General features: G+C 38.2%; 1 protein-coding gene across 3 annotated transcripts; it reads right to left on the bottom strand.

Annotated features, from left to right (window-relative positions):
- Positions 1-10,414: 10,414 nt before the first annotated feature.
- On the bottom strand, positions 10,415-11,032 carry LOC308279104 (ras-related protein Rab-18-like; the record flags this gene model as incomplete). Of its 3 annotated transcripts, none has more annotated exons than XM_080719068.1 (2): positions 10,415-10,654; positions 10,847-11,032. In XM_080719068.1, 2 exons carry the CDS (start codon positions 11,030-11,032, stop codon positions 10,415-10,417), a joined length of 426 nt encoding a protein of 141 aa, XP_080575194.1. The 3 variants fall into 3 exon arrangements, with proteins under 3 accessions (XP_080575194.1, XP_080575192.1, XP_080575193.1); XM_080719067.1 differs by having other exon boundaries at positions 10,480-10,580; positions 10,648-11,032; XM_080719066.1 differs by having other exon boundaries at positions 10,415-11,032.
- Between the last annotated feature and the right edge of the window lie 5,198 nt (positions 11,033-16,230).

Raw genomic sequence — 16,230 nt, 5'->3', positions numbered from 1 at the left:
GGAAGGCCTTTCCCGTGATCAAGACCCACAAAGGAGAGGCCAGAAACACCTTGCCTGAAATATACCATTGACCCTGTCTAATTACATGTACTATATGGGGTCTTAGAAAATTGTGGAAAGCTTTACAAAATAGAGAACACCCTGAAGAATGGGTTTGGGAAACCACAACATGCTCGTGTAGGTCTTAGGGCAGCATTGCAGACAGAAATGATATTTCCAAGCTCTCCTTGAGTCGGGGGGATCTAGAAGATGAGTTCTCACCATGTTATGGCTAAAATAGCTTGCTATTCAGTGGGACTATACCAGGTGAAATACAAATGCCTGGAGGCCACAGCTCAGAAAAGAGGGATTAGCACAAGGTATGGGCCTATCTTTTTGCCTTTTACATTTCTGTTTGTACTCCAAAAACTGACTCTTCTCTTTTAGTTTGTGACAGCAGAGTCTGAACTCTCCATAAAGGCCCCCAAATTCCAGAAGCCATTTTTGAAATTTAAGACTTAGGACAGCAGTGGTTAACTCTGGGGCTAAAGAAATACATAGAGATTGGTACTAAAGTTGATTAATGTTCCCTGAATTTTTTAAGCAGAGCTTTGATTGACTACATGATTTCCTGGCCCTTCATAGTCTTCATTGTTTTGTGAAATATAGCTTATAGAACACTAAAAATTGATGATATTGATTTAATGGGAGATTTTCATTAGGAATAGATTTTTATGAAATGCAATTGTACTTATTTGAAACATATTGATATTTTTAGTGGTTGATACTATACTTGCTGAGCATTTTCCAGATTTATAGGATTCAGGCTTGTAAAATGGAAAAAGACAATAAATATCATTAAAAATCCTAAACTGCGTGAGAATATTCAAGAAATGTGAGGTTTCATGCAGAAAGTAGCTATTAAGAAAGCCCAAGTCGGGCGTGGTGGCGCACGCTTGTAATCCCAGAGCTTGGGAGGCGCAGACAGGAGCATCGCGCTGATGCGTAGCCAGCCACGCTGGCATAATAGACCCTGTTTCCAAAAAATATATTAAAAAATAGGTTTCTGGGAGTGTAGCCCAGAGGTAGAAGGGCTTCCAGGAACCCCAGTACCACCAATAATAATAATAATAATAATAATAATAATAAGAAGAAGAAGAAGAAGAAGAAGAAGAAGAAGAAGAAGAAGAAGAAGAAGAAGAAAAGAAAAGACAAGAAAGCTCAAGGTTGGGCGTGATGGCACACGCTTGTAATCCCCACGCTTGGGAGGCGGAGGCAGGAGGATTGCTCAGGTTCGAAGCCAGCCTCTCTGGCTTAAGAGACCCTGTTTCCAAATAAAAAGTATAAAATAGGTCTGGAAATGTAGCCCGAAGGTAGAAGGGCTTCCAGGGACCCCAATACCACACACAAAAAAAGAGAGAGAGCTCTGGGATTTCTAGCCATAACTATCATACCTTAGAAAACAATGGAAAGTACAGTTCAGTTTTATGTGCTTTAATACAGGAACTCATTCCAATAGGAAATGTCTTGGCTTAATTCCAGTCATAGGAGTTTCCAGAAAACATGATCTCTCCCTTTCTGGTTATCTAGCTATTATAGCTCAAGAAACTTAACAGCTAAGTGATAGAATTATATGAACAAAACAGATACAGAGACATATGGAAAGCAATATTTTCATCATCAACTGGATTGTCAGAATCTAAATATATCACTGGTCCTCTCGAGGGATTAAATACTGTCAGCTATTCATTTTTCTCTACTTCCTTTAAAGTAATCACATGGTAAGTCTAGCTCAATTACATGTGCTTAGTAGGAGTCAAAGTTGGCACATATATTTCTTGAGGCCCACTCAGTACTAAGCCTTGGGGACACCAAAAGAGAATGTTTCTAATTTTGCAGTCAACAACTACAACAGAGACATCCATGTAGATGACCATAATCTAGTGGAATCAGTACAAGTAGAAATGTGCTCTTGTATAATAACATGGGAGTGTTCAAGATATAGCAGATTACAAAAATATGAATAATATTGTTTCAATGTTCTACAAAAATAAAAATGCAAGCATATTTTGGCAAAGAAAAAATAGATACTTCTAATTAAGATACCATTATGCAAGCCTATAACTCCTGTGCTTGGAAAATTAATACAGGAGGATCAGGTCTCAGGTTTGAGGCCAGCCTCAGCAAATTAGCAAAACCTTCAGCAAGTTAATGAAATACTGTTTCAATTTTTTATTTATATAAAAAGGCTGGGGGTGTAACTCAGAGGTAGAATGCCCCTGGTTTTAATCTGTCATATCACCTTTTCTCCTTCTCTCATGTTCCCCATTCCCCCAACACACATTGCTATTAGATGAACTGTACAGAGAAAATTTAAAATGCAAATGCAGCCAAATTCCAAAACAAAACACACATGTGTATGTGTATGTATGTGAGAGAGACTGAAATAAAATTTAACAAATGTCAAAGTCTCTAAACTAGAAACAAAGAACAAATTAGCAAATTGGAGGATAATGCAGAATAACTTATCTAAAAGAGAATAAAATGTATGGAAAAGATAATAAAAAGTTAAGAAGCATAAATGATTTAGAGACACTAACACATGTCATAAGAATTAAGTATATAAAGATAATTGTCAAGGCTGGCCTTGAACTTAAGATTCTCATTTATTATATATTCAAATGTTTCTTTTCTCCTATTTATTTAGAAAAGAAATCTTTGAAGAGATATTAACTGAGAGTTTTTCAGAATTAAAGTGATAAGTTGGGTCCCTCCTCTCCCCCATGTGATCTCACAGTGAAGGCAGGAGGCAGAAACCCTAGAACCCAGATAACTCCAACAGCCTATGGAACTGGTCCGTTTCCCCAAGGCCAGCAGAACCATCCTGAAGGGCGCTAAATAAAGCAGATAGCTGGCTGATTGCTTCCTTCGTAATTTTTTGCTTCTATTGAAAACCTTTCATAAAGAAGGAATGGAACACATCAAAGTCATTTCACAAGAATTATTTTAAATACAAATGTTAAAGAAAAATAATAAAACCTACACAAATTAAAATCGTATATAACATAAGAGAGATTATATTTTGTAATCTCAGTTACTTGGCCAGCAGAGAAAATAGAATCTTAAGTTCAACCCAGCCTTGACAATTTGTGGAGACAATTTATCAAGATAAAAATTAAAAATAAGGCTGGGGTTATTCCTAAGTGTTAGAGCAGCCCTCCAGTACTGAAAAAAAAAAAAAAAAAAAAAAAAAAAAACAACCAACAACAACTGTAGAAAGATCAGAATTTGACTGCATTAAAATATTAAAATTAAAAACTTCTCTTCACCAAATACAAAATGAAGAGAACATAAAAGCAACAAACAAAATAGAAAACATAAGCCAGGCATGGTGGCACACACTTGTAATCCCAGCATTCAAGAGGCTGAGACCAGAGGATCGCGGTTCGCAAACAGCCTCAGCTACTTAGGCCGTCTGCAATTCAGTGAGACCCGGTTTCAAAATAAAGAATAAAAAATAGGGCAGGGGGTGTAGCTCAGAGGTCAAATGCCCCTGGCTTCCATCTCCAGACCCCCCCACACACACAAAATAGAAAACTTATTTTCAATAAAGCATAAAGAACTTATATCTAGACTATTTAAAGTATTTCTTCAATTCAACAAGTAAAAGACATTTTTAGAAAGGGAGAAAGACACAAGCAGATATTTCATTATATGCTTCTACTCTAACTACACCATAAGGAATACAGAAAGAAGTCAACTCTTCTAACTGGAAGAGGCTTAAGGATAGGCCAGTAGTGGCAGGTGTACTAAAGGGTGCAAATGAAGAAGACCAGAAAGTAGAAATTCTTTAATATCTATCCAAGATAATGCACTTTTAGACTTAGGAAAAGTAAACAAAAGAATGAAAAACCAGTTATTACAAGACACTAAAGATACACCTCCAAATGCTCACAATACCAATGCCTAGGAAGTGTGATTATTGGAAATTTTATTTTCTTTTTATGTCCTTTTATTTTGTAAAAATAAAACACAGATCTTCAAAAACAAGGGGAAAGTAAATTAATAAAAATCCTTATATCTTTTCTGGGTTCAAAGCTTTGTCAGAATTGTTGGGGATGGAGAGGTTGAACCCAGTGCATAGAAGTATTATAAACCTGTCTCATCCCATCCTTCCATGAACATCAATTTACAATTATATAACATTATATCTCTTTGCTATAGAACTCATTAGTGCTGCTCACCTGCCCATCCAATATTTCTTCCTCTCTATTTATAGTAATAAGGTTGTACTTCTCTGCCCTTCTTTGAAATTATATTTAATCATGTAACCCAATTGCCCCATAACTGTCATTTCTGGGCACAATTTACTGCATATTCTCCACTTGCAAAGGTAATCATGAGGTCCCACATTGAGATGGAACTTTCATCAGCCTGGGGCTCTAAATGTCTGCAATGAGCACGGCCCATCTATAGACCCACACTGGACATGGAGTATGCATGTAAAACCTATTTTCTTTATGTTACGCCACTCAGATTTGGGAGTTGCTTTTCATTGCAGCAGAGACAAGTCCATTGCCAATTCACTTTTCTTCAGGGGCCTGGAAGGATAATTTCAGAAGTCAGCTGCATATCTTACAGCCCTGTTACTGAGCAGCTTCTGAGGGATTAGTCTTGCTCTGTTTAAAATAGTCAACAGAAAGAGTTCAGTTGATAGAGGCACCAGAGAAAGCTGACAAGAAAAATGTTTGGTGATGTATCAAGCCTGAGCCTTAGCAATTCTTCTTAGGCATCTCTCTTAGGACAGCCATCTTGAAACTAACAGAGGAAAAAGATATTCTACTCTTTTCTACAATATGTGGCTCAAGATTTGATTTTCCCTCATGGCCTGGATATCACCTGAGGCCAGTATCTTCCTGAACGAATACCTTTGTGCTACAGTGTGAATATGGCTTGAGCCCATTCCTCCAGGGATACTGTGTAGAAATTTAATCCCCATTGTGTAGTATTAACTGAGTGGACACATAATTAGACTATGATGTTTTAAGGTGAGACTTTTGGTAAGTGATTAGTATTAGACAGTTATCAGGGTAGAGACGATACATACATGTGTTCCATGTCTCTTGTCATATTATACCCTGCACTACATTGGGACTCATTGCCAGATGTGGGCCCTTGAACCTCCATAACCATTCATCAAATAAACCTGTTTTATTTAGAAAGTTACTCATCCTTGGAAATTTTATTAGAGTAATACAAATGGACCAAGACCCTTGGGAACTACAATGGATTAAATACATCTAGCTAGTCTATAGTAGAATAAATGTTGTGTATGGCATGAGAAAATGACAAGCTACATTATGTTGTAAGGTGGGGATAGGCAAAAGTGAGACAGCATAAGCAAAGTGACCATTCCTTCATGGATGCACAGGACCAGTGACAGTAGAAAAGGATATGGATTTACCCAAATTGGACAAGAGATACTCCACAGAGTAAAAGAAACACCATTGATTTAAAAGCTAGAAGATTTGGGATTATGTCACTGATTTATTGGCAAGTCCTTTGGCTTCTCCATCTACTCATCAGTAAGGTAAATAACTAAATTGGCTTCTAGGCTTTAACACTCAATTGCTTTCTGGGACCATGCAGTTAACTCAAATAAGTGATATGTCTAAGATGAGCCTACCACAGTGAGGAATTATAGGAACTTAGGTAAGTATGTGCCTGGAAGACAAAAAACAAAGGTATGTTTGGGTCTAATTTGATCTATACTTCTCCAGTCTGTTTGACACCTGGATGGTATGGAAAAGTTTGCCTAAGTAATAATATATCATTGTTCTCATGTGTCTCCCAACAAATTTGAGAAACAAATGAACCCAGAATAATTTTCCACTGATATATTCCAGATGGTAGGCTTAAAATCACCTGATGAATTCACCTTTAACTCTTAGCACTTCATGGTTGGGAGATTTGCTCCAGTAGTCAGGGCTTCAGAAGGATCGTTGCTATTATATAGTCATAAAATGTCTCCAGTACCCACAAAGAAAATCAGGATTGCTGTACATTAAGGTCTCCCTTTCCTTCATACAAATGGCTAATTGCCTTGGAATCCCAGAGGCAATGCAAGGCAGAAGGGAGAGGGAGAATTAAAGAAAATTGCTTTAAATGGGCTAAATATACTTATGAAAAAAAAGCAAATTTACCTACAAGGCAAGTGCATCAATTAAACCTTTCAATGGGGAGATCTTACTTATGATCTTGGTATTAGCAGGGAATATATTGCAGAACTATATTTACTCCTCTAATTAATATAAATGAGTGGTTACCATAGCAATTATTTCATTATATGGTTCACATAAACTCTGGCTATGCTTAGAGCTAGGGTCAATATTTTAAATCACTTTTTACTAAGCATGAATAAAATGTCCCTTTCTGGATATTCCAATGTGCAGAGGCTAAGCCTTTGTTAGCAATAATGGAATGCAGAATTGATATGGTACATTTTATTTTCCAAGTGCTTTAACTATATTAACTAGCTGAACTTTACAATATTCCTTTTGTGAGTATCTCTTTTCCACTTTTTTTATTTTTTTTAAAAACTGAGGAAATATTTATTAGTCTGTACAAGCTGGTTTTGATAAACCACGTTACTTGTTACAGTGAATCATTGAGGATTTCATGACGCAATATGCCTTTCTCATACTGTCATTTAGTGTTTTATTTCCCCACTCCTCAAAGCACAGAAATAGGTTCTGGAAGTCATGAGATACAGATTAATAAACATTACACAAGCTACAGCTGAGGTACCTGGACAAACACTACCAACATTTATGAAAAGATATTGGTTTTAATTGATTTATTTATTTTTATTGGTGCACTGTATTCATACATCATAGTAGGATACATACTTTTGTAGACATACATGCACACATTGCCCAGTCAGCCCCTACCCAATCCCCACCCCATTCTCTCCCTATCCCTCCCTCCCATGCTTGGCTTAGTAGTTGATGTCAGTATTATGGCAATTTATCTAAAATTAAAAATGATAATCTCACATAACAGTTTCATTTGTCTGATACCAAGCTTTTGATGACTTAAAGATAACATTTCAATATTTCTTTTTGCTTTCTTTCTTACCAGAGAATCTATTTTTTCTATATTTTAGGTGAAACTATCATATACTTATATATTTATTTTTCAGAAAAAAAATCTATCCTAATATGGAATATGGACTCTAGGTACCCACAACGATATTGAAAAAGAATGAAGCTAGAAGATATATATTTTCTGATTTCAAACCATATAAAGCTACAATAATTGAAACAGTGTAGTACTATTCTAAAGGCAGATATATAAACCATTGGAATTAAATAAAAGCCTAGAGCTAAATTCTTCCCTATATTGCCAAGTTATTTTTGACAAGGTTTCCATGAACATTTGGTGGTGGAAATATTAATCTTTTAACTAAATATTGTTAAAAAATAATAATTACATGGAAAAGAATAAAATTGGACCCTTACCTAATCCCATATACAAATATTAACTCAAAATAGATAATAGACCTAAATATAAATCTTAAGACTATAAACATTTAGGAGAAAATCTGGGTCATTAAACCTCACAACATTGAAATTGGCAGTGATTTCTTGGTCATGATTTCAATGGCACAGGCAACAGAGGAGTATACAAACTCCCTAAAAAATAAAAAAAATTGTATATCCAAAGACAATGTAAACAGAGTTAACAGTTACTAATAGAATGGGATAAAATATTTCCAATTGCTATATCTGAAGGTATATTAATATTCCAACTAGAAATCCTAGAAATTAACAACAATAAAGACAAACAATACCCTTTAGAGATAGGTAACAGACTAACATAAATAATGAATCTCCACAGATAACCAATCTTAGTTGTCTGTTAGATGGAAAATCTTGTTTCTCTAGTTCTGGAGTGTGTTACCTATTTCTTCTTTGTAGTTAATCTCTTTGAGTATTTTCTCTAGCGCTGGTTTTGAAGACATAAATTCCTTCAGTTTCTGTTTGTCATGGAAGCTTCTTATTTCTCCATCTAATTTGATAGAAAGTTTTGCTGGGTAGGAAATTTTTGGCTGGAATTTGTTTTCTTTCAGAGTTTGGAATATGTTACTCCAAGCCCTTCTGGCTCTCATAACTTGGTTTGGGAAGTCTGGAGTGATTCTAATTGGTTTGCCTCTGAATGCCACTTGGCCCTTTGCTTTTGTTGCCTTTAAGATTCTCTGCTTGGCTTCCACATTGGTCATTTTGACAATTATGTGGCGTGGGGATCCTCTTCTCCGATCCTGTCTGAATGGAGTTCTATAAGTTTCCTGGACCTGTGAATCGACCTCTTGCTCTATGTCTGGAAAATTTTCTGCTATTACTTCCTTGAAGAGATTGTTGATCCCTTTGGTTTCACTTTCTTTTCCCTCCTCTATTCCAATTATTCTTAGGTTAGCTCTCTTAAAACGGGCCCATATTTCTTCAATGTCAGATTCCTGCTGTCGGATATTTTTTTCTAGATTACAAACTATGCGTTCATTTTTGGATTGCTCATATTCTAAGAGAGAGATTCTGTTCTCCATGTGTTCTAATCGGTTGTTTGTGCTTTGAATTGAGGCCTTTACTTCATTAATTGCATCCTTTATCTCTTTTTGGCTCTCTCTGAGATATGTTCGAAGCACCTCTATTATTTCTACAGTTATTTTCCTGATTTGATCTTCTAGAAATCTCTGATTTTCTGTTTTATCAGGTTCTGATGTTGTGGGGTTGTGGGCATTCATTGCTCCAGTATTATTCCTCTTTCCCATGATTTCGGAAGTTTGTGCCTTCTCTGGGTTCTTCCGTTGGGTCACTATGACTTCACTTAAGGTGTTCTGGATCTCGAGTCAGTAGTATCTCAGACCCCACTACTCCTTTACAGGGTTATATCACAGAGTCTCTGACCCAGAGAGTCAATAGGGGCTGCTTTAGACTGTAGGGGGTGCCAGGTTGCTCGTTCTCCTATGGTGTGATATCTCTGCCACCGCCCCTCCCCCACTGGGTCAAGTCCCAGGGAGTACAGTACTGGGATTTCTCCTCTGTGGCCCGCAATTTGACTCACTGTTCTTGAGTACACAGATGTAGCTGTACTGGCCTCGCTGAATTCAGTGCTGCTACCGCCGGTGGCAATATGGCGCCGCTGCTACGCCCTTGGCTGTGGGGCTCGTGTTTTTCTTCTTGGTTTTGATTTCCACTCTGAATCCCTGCAGCGTGTGCTGAGCTCGGCCCCTGGGAGCTTTAGATGCTCTCTGTGTGGAGAAATCCCACCTGGCTGTTCCGCAGTGGCTCACTTCGGCTTACTGTAGCCATCCCGTGAATTTGCAGGTGCAGCCGGCAGTATGGCGCTGCTGCTGCGTCTGCCGCATCCTCAGGCGTGAGCCCGGTTATCTCCTCTGTGGCTCTGTTCTCAGTCTGCTTTCTCTCTGGAGCCTGGTGATTTTTTGTTTCACTGGTGATGGTGTTTTCTGGCTATGAAAGGCACTGATTTTGTGGTAATGGAGATTGGTTGTTAGCGGGGCTCTTAAGCCCCGCTTTTCTCAGTCGCCATCTTCCCGGAAGTCAAGATATTGGTTTTAAAAGTGGAAAATATTAAAGGAGTTACAACAAACATATTATTCATGTCCTTCTGAAATCTAAATAAGGGAAAACCTTATTGTCATTCTGCCGAATACCACATAACTAAATACACTGGGCCAATGAAGGGAACCCAAGGTACATATCACAGGATTAAAACTCCAGTTAAAAAACTGAGCTAAATCAATGAAGTAAATTAACAATACCAAAATTCTTTAGCATATCAGTATAAGCTTTTTTAGAAGCATCATCAGGACAAACAGATTTAATTATGCTTACCTGGGCTGCATTCTGCACTTAGTGCTAGGAAAGAATCTCAAACAACCCAGAAAAGCTGTGGAATCATGCTCTTTGTTATCCTTCAAGGAGACTGGGCAGGCTTGATGATACCTGTGTACATCCCATGGCTCTAGGAGCTCCACATACCAAGTAATTCAGTAACTGGTAGGAATATTTAAGGAAAACAAAAAAGACCAAAAACAGACCTTATATCAACATATACTAGATAAATGGGTGCTTTAAAAAATTACATGATAAATGTAAACCATAAAATCAAATGGACTCATAAGAGTACACCTATTTTATGTTACATTAAAAAATAAACTGTAGACTGCAAACTGTGCATGCTTACCATAACAATTTACCTGGGAAAGCCCATGAGTGAGATTTCTTGCAAGTATTTACTGCCATGATACAAAACAATTATGTGCAAACTGCACGGTCCCTAAAGCAGCAGTTAGAGTTTATATACAGAAAGATGTCACTATCTGATCAAATACGCACGAGATAGGACTTCCCAGAGTTTATAACACAGAACAATAACCTCCACAGGCCCCTCCTCCATGGTTTGCTTTCATGTGTAGCTGGACTACTTTATTCTGGTTCTCACTCTCCCACAGTCCAGGTGTCTGAATGATCTTTTCAACAAGTTCCTCAAAGGCACACTGGACACCATCACAGGTTTTTGCACTTGCCTCTATGAATAACATGGAATGCTTTCGTGCAAATTTCAGGCCTTCATTTCTATCGACTTCACGATTTTCCTTATCAATTTTATTTCCAACTAGCATCTTTACTATGTCATTTCTGGTACAATATGTTTCCAATTCATTTAGCCAATTATCCAGTTTAACAAAGGTGTCTCTTCTTGTGACATCATAGACTAATATAACACCCTGTGCACCTCTATAATAGCTGGGAGTTAATGTTCTAAACCTCTCTTGACCAGCAGTATCCCATATTGCTAGTTTAGCCTTATTTCCATCCACTGAAATTGTTTTCACCTTAAAGTCAACACCTATTGTTGCTGCAAGTTCTGGATCAAAAGTATCATCTGTGAACCTCAAGAGCAGGCTGGACTTGCCCACGCCGCTCTCGCCGATGATGAGGATCTTGAGCGTGGTCAACACATCCTCGTCCATCCTGACGCTGCTCCGCTCGGCGCCCGGCTGCCCTCTTTTCCACTTTTTAGATGTGGAAGTGAGATGGAGGTCTGCCAGGGGGAATTCTTTGAAAGGAGTAGCACTCTTTTCTATTATTTGTAAATTCAGGGCACAGAATTTTATTTGTCATAGCAATGACAAAAACAAGAATCCACAGATGTCTTTTTTATATATGCCCAAGAAGAATTTGATATAATGTGAGAAAGCTGGAGTAGCTAGGGGAAAAACAATCTGTGGGAATGAAGAGAAAGAATATGGGGATTTGACCAGAATACGGCCTGATGGCCTGGAACAGGCCAGAGAGAGAACATACATCTAGCTTTTCTCTTTCATGTACTTGCTTCTTAGCACTCTTCCTGGGCATGGAGGCCCATGAAGCATGTAGCCTCCAAAGTTGGACTGTGTGCTCCTCAGGAGCAGGAGATGTGATTGCTATCCATACTGTCTTTAGAAAATAGCACAAAGCCTGGTACAAAACCTTTCTGGTCCAGAGGTTTTCAGTGAGGGCTGATTCATGGGCATGCGGCCAAATTAGCTGCCCTGGGCTCTAATCTTCAGGATTAGATTTGTGCTTTACTTAATGAACCATGATCATTGTCTTGCAATTCTTAACAACTTTATATTCAAATTTGTGTTTTGGAAATAAAATCCAATAGGAAAATATGGCTAAGAGCCTTAGCCCATACCCTACAACCACTGTGCCACTGTGGAATGAGTTCTCAGTTTCCTGCATCCCTTTCCCTTGTACCCCAGCCAACACTGAGTCTCTTGGTCCATACCTCATCCCAGAGACCACAACTGTCCCCTGTCCATGGTGAGGGTCTGAGCATCAAAGTGAGGAAATGAAGAGTGCCAAGTTGAGATGTGTCCACAGCACATTCATCAACTAAGATGAGCTTCTCATTCCCTCCTGATCCAGGTACCAGGGGTGATATGGAACAAACATTGCCATCTTTGGTGTCTTCCTATATGTTCTGGGTTGAGATGGCTCTGCAGCGTGAAAGGGAGATGTCTGCCTTGACTTCCCCATCCTCAAGCAATAAGCCAACCCATGTACTATGTATTGATCTCAAAGATAGCAGGAGGGCATATCTGGTAGTAGGTGCACCTCATGGGACTGCCTAGGCACATTTGAGAGATTTTACTTGCCTTGCAAATATCTCTGTGCCCAAGGAAATGTGGCATTAAGTGGTAAATAAAAATCACTGGTTCAGATCCAGAGAAAGATAGTAAAAGAATGGAAAATATATTTATATTTTGGTAATCTTAACATTACTTTTGTATTCTCTGAGTTTTGAGTAGTAACTGTTTTATATTGAGCAATTTTTCTGCCAAAGTACTCTGCTAAGATTGCATGCATCCTCTCACCTAATCTTATGATACTGTTACACAGTAGATATTATTTCTCACTACTTCTATTGCTTCTCTTTCATGTACCTCATCTTTCTCACCTGTAAAATGGACCATATTAGATTGAATGCAGGTCAGAAATGGTTAATTTTTAGCAATTTTACATGACTCAATTTTACCTTTCTCCTAGGAGTATAGAGAAGAAGAGTTTGTGATATAACATCAAAAAAGATATTTAGAAAAGTGCTCAGCATATAATAATCACTCAATTAATGCCCACTATACTTGACTTTTATTTATAGTAATAATCGTTTTTAGTACTAGAAGTATATCATTCTTATATGTGGGGAGTTAGGGCTCTTAGAAGTTAGATGACACAGCTGAAAAGATATGGGTCTGAGGTAGGAACCCAGACATTTACTACTTAAGATGATTGGCCTGGTCTTCACCAGCTAGTTGTGAAAAGCCCTGGGATCTTTCCATTTGGTTCAGCTTTGGCCTGGGCAAATGTTTCGTCACCTGTATCCCCGAAACAACTCTGTGAATAAACCAAAGCTTGAAATCTACACTTCATGCTGTCTGTCAAAGCATATTGCAGTGTTGCTTTACTCTCATCTCTAAAATAAAAGGAATTTCATTGACCTGAAAACAAAGAACATTTGCATGCATTGAAGGCGGTATATGACTCTGCCAGGGAGGTATTGTCTACAGAGAATGAACATTTTCCTGTATTTAGATCTAGTTTTCCAAGGATAGACATGTCTCCAGATTTGTCCTTTCTGATAGCTTCCTTCTTGGAGGGCTCATCAGGATTATAATGGTAATTGATTTATTTTTATTAGTTGAGGATAAACTGCAAAAGAGTAAAAAGGTTCATTTTGGATAAATCCTCAAAAGTTTGGAAAGCTCCCAATACTCTCACTGAACTTTCTTAATCTCTCCAAAGCTTTACCTTGTATGTAATTATCCATATTTGTGAAGGGTATACTGCTCTTGCCTTCTCCATTTCTGTCATTTCTGATTGCTGGGAGGTCCCAGAAGTAGGACTGTTCTTCCATGAGAGGCCCACAGTTCTTTCTTCTGAGCCTATACAAGGTCAGCACCACCAAAGGCACAGAGGCAGCTCCTACCTAAGGACCACAGGACTAAAAAATTGCATTGCATTTAAGTCAAACAACCCATAGTAAGGGGCCAGGGGAAAATCATGAAATTAATAATGTTTTAAAAATGAAAGGCCCTTTGGAAATGAATGTGTCAATAAATCTTCCTGGAAAGTCAATCCTCAGTCCTCATATCTCTTACTGACAAAGAATGAACAAAAAAAAGCTATTTCCACTCTCACTCCTAAGAATTTTTTGACCAAGTCATTTCAGCAGTCTTGCAGAGGAATTTCAAGAAGTATTTTAACCTAGTCTCAGTCCAAAAACAAAATTGCTCCTGAGAAGCAAAGAAAAATGCCAGGCATGGGGGCTCATATCTGTAATCCCAGAAACTGGGATGCTGAGACTGAATGGTCACAGGTTGAGACCAGCCTCAACAAATTAGTGAGACTCTCAGCCACCTGGAAAAACCTTGTTTCAAAAACAAAAAATAAAAATAAAAAGGTCTGGGGGTATAGATAGGAGGCAGAATACCCCTGGTACCATAATCCAGGAGTATGGTAGTAAGGGAGCCCCACCTTACTGCCCATAATTCTGGCTGGAATGTGGACATAAGGTCCTGCATTTTGCTACTCTATAGCTTAATGAAGACATGGCTGGAGCATTTAAGTAGGACCTTACTAAGGAATTATTTGAGAATAACAACTAGAAAATTAATGAAAGATCTCTTTGGCAAGTACTGTCCCTTCCTCCCCTCAGAAAGACCTATGCCCTGCCCCATCATAATCCCCCACTTATCTATAAGTTCAGCAAAAGCAATCTTAGCAAACAACTAGGAATATGAACTCAGTGATTTTTAACCCCTAAACACTAGAATCATAAATATGAGTTTAAAAATATATCAATACCTTCCATGCTACTGACCTCCTCAAGGCCATAAACTATCTCATCCTAATTGCTGAAGGATCCACATGTTTTAGGGCTAAACTTTGGTAGCCACAACAAAGCACAACTACTATAGACTGCCAGAACAACTTGAATTTAATTGAATGTAGCCTAGAACTAGCAATCCTTATAGCTACACCAAGAGTTAAATGGCTGAGTGCCTATTATCCCTCAGACATCATTCTAAGAACTTTACATAGGCTAAATGATTGACTTTTCATAACAAAATTATTCAGTTGACATTATTATTCTCATTCATCAAAGGAGGAAAATAAAGATGGAGATAATAACTTTAACAAGGTCACAAAGCAAATTACATCATGGCAAAGAGTCAAGCACAGAATTCTCACTCCAGAGCTCACACATTTGACTGATAACCTATGCTGTGAGATATGTCCTGAAACAGCACAGAACTATTCAAGTCCTGAGATGAGTTTGAGAGGCCAATCCTAAATATTGGACAATGGGCTCAGAGCTTTAAGGTTCTAAAATATGGCTATCAATTGAATGAGTACATAAGGAGCCTCTTCAAGTGAAAAACAGACATAGAGACAAATAATATAATGCCATACCTGCAGGAGGGCAGTTACTACGTCCTCTTGGAGGGTTTAGAGAAATAATCAAGGAGGAAGTGGGCTTTTGCATTAGGTGTAAAGTGTGAAATAAGCAACTACTATGGCTTTCTTCAAGGAAAGTTGCCAAGTTTCCTAGAGTAAAGTGCTTCTAAGCATAAAAAATATGTTGTTCTTCATTGTTCTTGTGGAATTGTATAAGATAGAACACATTTGATGAGTTTTGGTCAATAATCTCACTACTTTGATCTAAATGTCTGACACACAAAACTTAGAGAAGGAAAGGTTTATTACAGCTCATGGTTTCAGAAATTTCAGTCCATAGGGCGTCCTCTGAAGCATAATGGTGGTGGCAATGGCAGGGTGTGTGGAGAGATGCTGCTCTCACATCATGGAGGGCTGAAGCAGACAGAACAGGGGGAGGGGGTGAAAGATATATATAATTCACAATGCCACACCCCAATGACCTTCCTCCTCTAGCCATGACCCACCTGCCTAGTTACACTGAATAAATCTATTAAAATTATTAATAGACAAATCCACTAATGAGATTACAACACTCATGATTCAATTATTTCAACTCTGAACCCTTTCATATTGCCAATATATGAGCTTTTCCGGAAGTACATTCTATATCCAAAATATAACATTCTGTTGGCGGAACTGGGATTCCTGGAAGCCCTTCTATCTCCGGGCTACACTCCCAGAAACCTATTTTATGTATTTTTTTTATTTGGAAGCAGGGTCTCTTAAGCCAGCAAGGCTGGCTCCGAACCAGTGCGATCCTCCTGTCTCCGCCTCCCAAGCGCGGGGATTACAAGTGTGCGCCACCACGCCTGGCAAAATATAACATTTGGTAATGTACATGAGAAATAATTGAAGGGTAAGGATAGAATTTAAAAACACATATATATCCTTATATGCATTAGAATGGATGGTTACCATCAATAAAAGAAAATAGCAAGTTTTAGATGAAATGTAAAGAAACTAGAAACTATGTGAACTGTTGGTGGGAAGGTAAAATGAAACAGCCACTGTGGAAAATAGTAGAAAGAGTACTCAAAATATTAAAATAGAGCTACCAATCCAGGTATGGTAGCACACACCAGTAATGACAGTACTTTGGGAAGCTGAAGCAGGAGGATTTGAAGTTCAAACCAGTCTCAACAATTTAGTGAATCCCCCCCTTAATTTAGAAAGACCCAGTTTC

This window comes from Muscardinus avellanarius (assembly GCF_963383645.1).
Source record: "Muscardinus avellanarius genome assembly, chromosome: X".
NCBI lineage: Eukaryota > Metazoa > Chordata > Mammalia > Rodentia > Gliridae > Muscardinus > Muscardinus avellanarius.
The sequence above is the reverse complement of the archived record's forward strand: the minus strand, read 5'-3'. Positions and strand labels throughout refer to the sequence as shown.